The 2,500-nt window shown below is 47.5% G+C and overlaps 1 protein-coding gene across 1 annotated transcript in view; it reads left to right on the top strand.

The window, feature by feature from the left end:
• The window catches only part of nrg2b (neuregulin 2b), a 32,206-nt gene that overhangs the window by 18,935 nt on the left and 10,771 nt on the right, over window positions 1–2,500 (top strand). Inside the window, exon 6 of the mRNA XM_056601132.1 lies at window positions 1,483–1,506. Coding sequence (XP_056457107.1) covers window positions 1,483–1,506 — 24 coding nt within the window. The remainder of the gene's footprint in view (window positions 1–1,482; window positions 1,507–2,500) is intronic.

Genomic DNA, 2,500 nt, shown 5'->3' with positions numbered 1-2,500 from the left:
CTTACCAAACACATAAGGTATTACTTTTTGATAGGGTAGCAAGATTCGATAGACTCTGGCAAGGGAGCATGCATTGGCAGAACGCATATAACGTCTTAATTGTTGGTTTCAGGGGTACAGTATGTGTATTATGAACCACTCCTACACCCCGGATAAATAGTGTTTTCATGCGCATATACGCAGAACCACGTGGTAGCACGATTTGACAGCTTGCATAAATTGGCACACTGGCCGGCACAACGATAAACACCAAAATCTCACCGCCCGTCTTCTGCTTGCTTTGCATGTTTTCCCTGCGAACGTGAGAAACTTTCATCTTCCTCTTCCTCCTCTTCCTCTTCTGTTATCTACGTGTGCAGAGTGACATGTGTTCTGGAGTGCAGTGGTGGTCCTTTACTTTACATGCGCCCCTGGTTAGCCAGCCGATGTTTGAGGTGGAGACGTTTGAGTAGAGGAACAGACCTCTTTGGCCGGGCCTCTGTCTCGTTGGCACGTCAACTGAGGCCAAAGCTTTCATAACAAACGCCTCTTAGGGGAGAGTAGCGCAGAGGTCGTTATAAATCATGCATTGGGAAATGGACATCGATCGCAGCACCCAGCAGTAGTAGTACAAAAACAATTATTTTTAAATATAATTAATCAGCCCCAAAAACATTTTGCAGAATGAGAAAAAAAGTTGCAGACCCACATTCGCTGTTCATGACTCATTGACTGTCACATGTTTTTATGTTTAGACACCAGATAATGTTTGAGAAACTGTTTTATGGTTTAGTGTTAATTTCTCCTTTTTCACTTCATGTTGTTTTCTGTCCCACACTGTTTACTCCAGACATGAGGTCTAGTAAACAGAGCAGTAAGTGTGGCTTCACGTCTGTGTGTGTGTCGCTGCGTCTGTCTGATCGTGTGCCCGCCCCACCCCACCCCCCCTGCCTGTCCCCCCCCCCCGGCTTCCCCTTATTCATTTATCCCATCATTTCTCTTTTTCATTCTTCTGTTCATTTATTTATGTATTAATTTATTCAACCAATTAATGAACCCCTTTCCACACTGGTGTGACACCAGGCCATGCAGAGGTGTAGGCCTGTAAGGAGCTTGTGAGTCTGCTCCGGTTTGACTGGTTCATGCTCGCGGCTAGTAGCATGACGCGCTACAGATCCTTAACGAGGTTATTAGCTACACCTGTGCTTGCCCTGCTCTGGCACTTCTGTGAAAAGGGTCCATCATAGCTGGGAAGGGAGGGTCGGGGTTCACAGAGCTAAGCCGGTATGCATTGTCTGTCTTTTATTGGACAACGCTCCTGTCAATCAATGTAATGCCATCGACAAGGATTCCACAGCAGTAAGCAAGGTATTCCCTGGTTCGGCATTCAGTACCGCAGAATAGACAGGAAATGGCCCAAAGTGGACCATAAACCCTATCTGACCCTATCTGTCTTTTTCTTTTCTTTTTTTTGTATACCCTGACAACTAACTGTGATGGCAGAACTTCGTGGAATTGAATTTATGGGTATGGAATATTATCATCTTCATTATGCTGTGCCGTGCTTAAAGGGTGTGCCAAGGACCTCTCACCGTCACACATTTCTGTACCATTTCCCTTTTCAGAAACAACCTCTCTCTCTTACTGTCTCTATGGCTCTCCCTCCCTCTCTCTCTCTCTCTCTCTCTCTCTCTCTCTCTCTCTCTCTCTGTCTCTCTCTCTCTCTCGCTCCTAATCTCCTCCCCTTTATGCTGGCTCTTCCAGAACCATCCCTTTTATGTTGAAGGTTGTAGCAACACGACACCAACACGAGCTAATGTCGACACATAGCCCTGAATAATTAAAAAGTGGAGGGTTTCCTCCGTAGTTTTGCGTTGTTGATCTGGACCCGTTCGTTATGATGAAGCCCTATCAGAGCAGCTACTGACAGAGGGGCAGCATCCAGCCCCCGTCCTGCTGGTCCTAGCAGGACTGCACCTTCCTGGTGCAGCCGCCCCCACACAGGTAGAGAACAGCCCAGCTGCCAGGTATTCTGGGAAAATAAATGTTTAAGTTTGCATTAATGGCCTGAGTGCCCGGAGCGTCGCCCTTCATCCAGTGAAAGTCAGGAACACTGGCCGGTGGCCCTTAATGCCCACATACACACACAAATAGACACACATGCGCGCACGCACGTGCACACGCACACACACTAACTCATGCACGAACGCACACACACACACACACACACACACGCACAGACCCGCACATAGACGCAAACACAAACACACATACACAAACGCGCATACACAAACCCACGTACACAAACACGCACACACACACACACACACACACACACACACACACACACACACACACACACACACACACACACACACACGCTATTCTATCCTATCTTGCATCAGAACCCTTTGACACACACACAAGGCTGGGGCTCAGGCTCTGATAGGCTTGTCTACACAGAAAGCCCTTTATACTGCCCTACACCCACACTCTTTCCATCGATTCCATTTGACACACA

The sequence above is a fragment of the Gadus chalcogrammus genome, chromosome 10 (assembly GCF_026213295.1).
Source record: "Gadus chalcogrammus isolate NIFS_2021 chromosome 10, NIFS_Gcha_1.0, whole genome shotgun sequence".
NCBI lineage: Eukaryota > Metazoa > Chordata > Actinopteri > Gadiformes > Gadidae > Gadus > Gadus chalcogrammus.
This window is presented reverse-complemented; position numbering and strand designations above follow the sequence as displayed.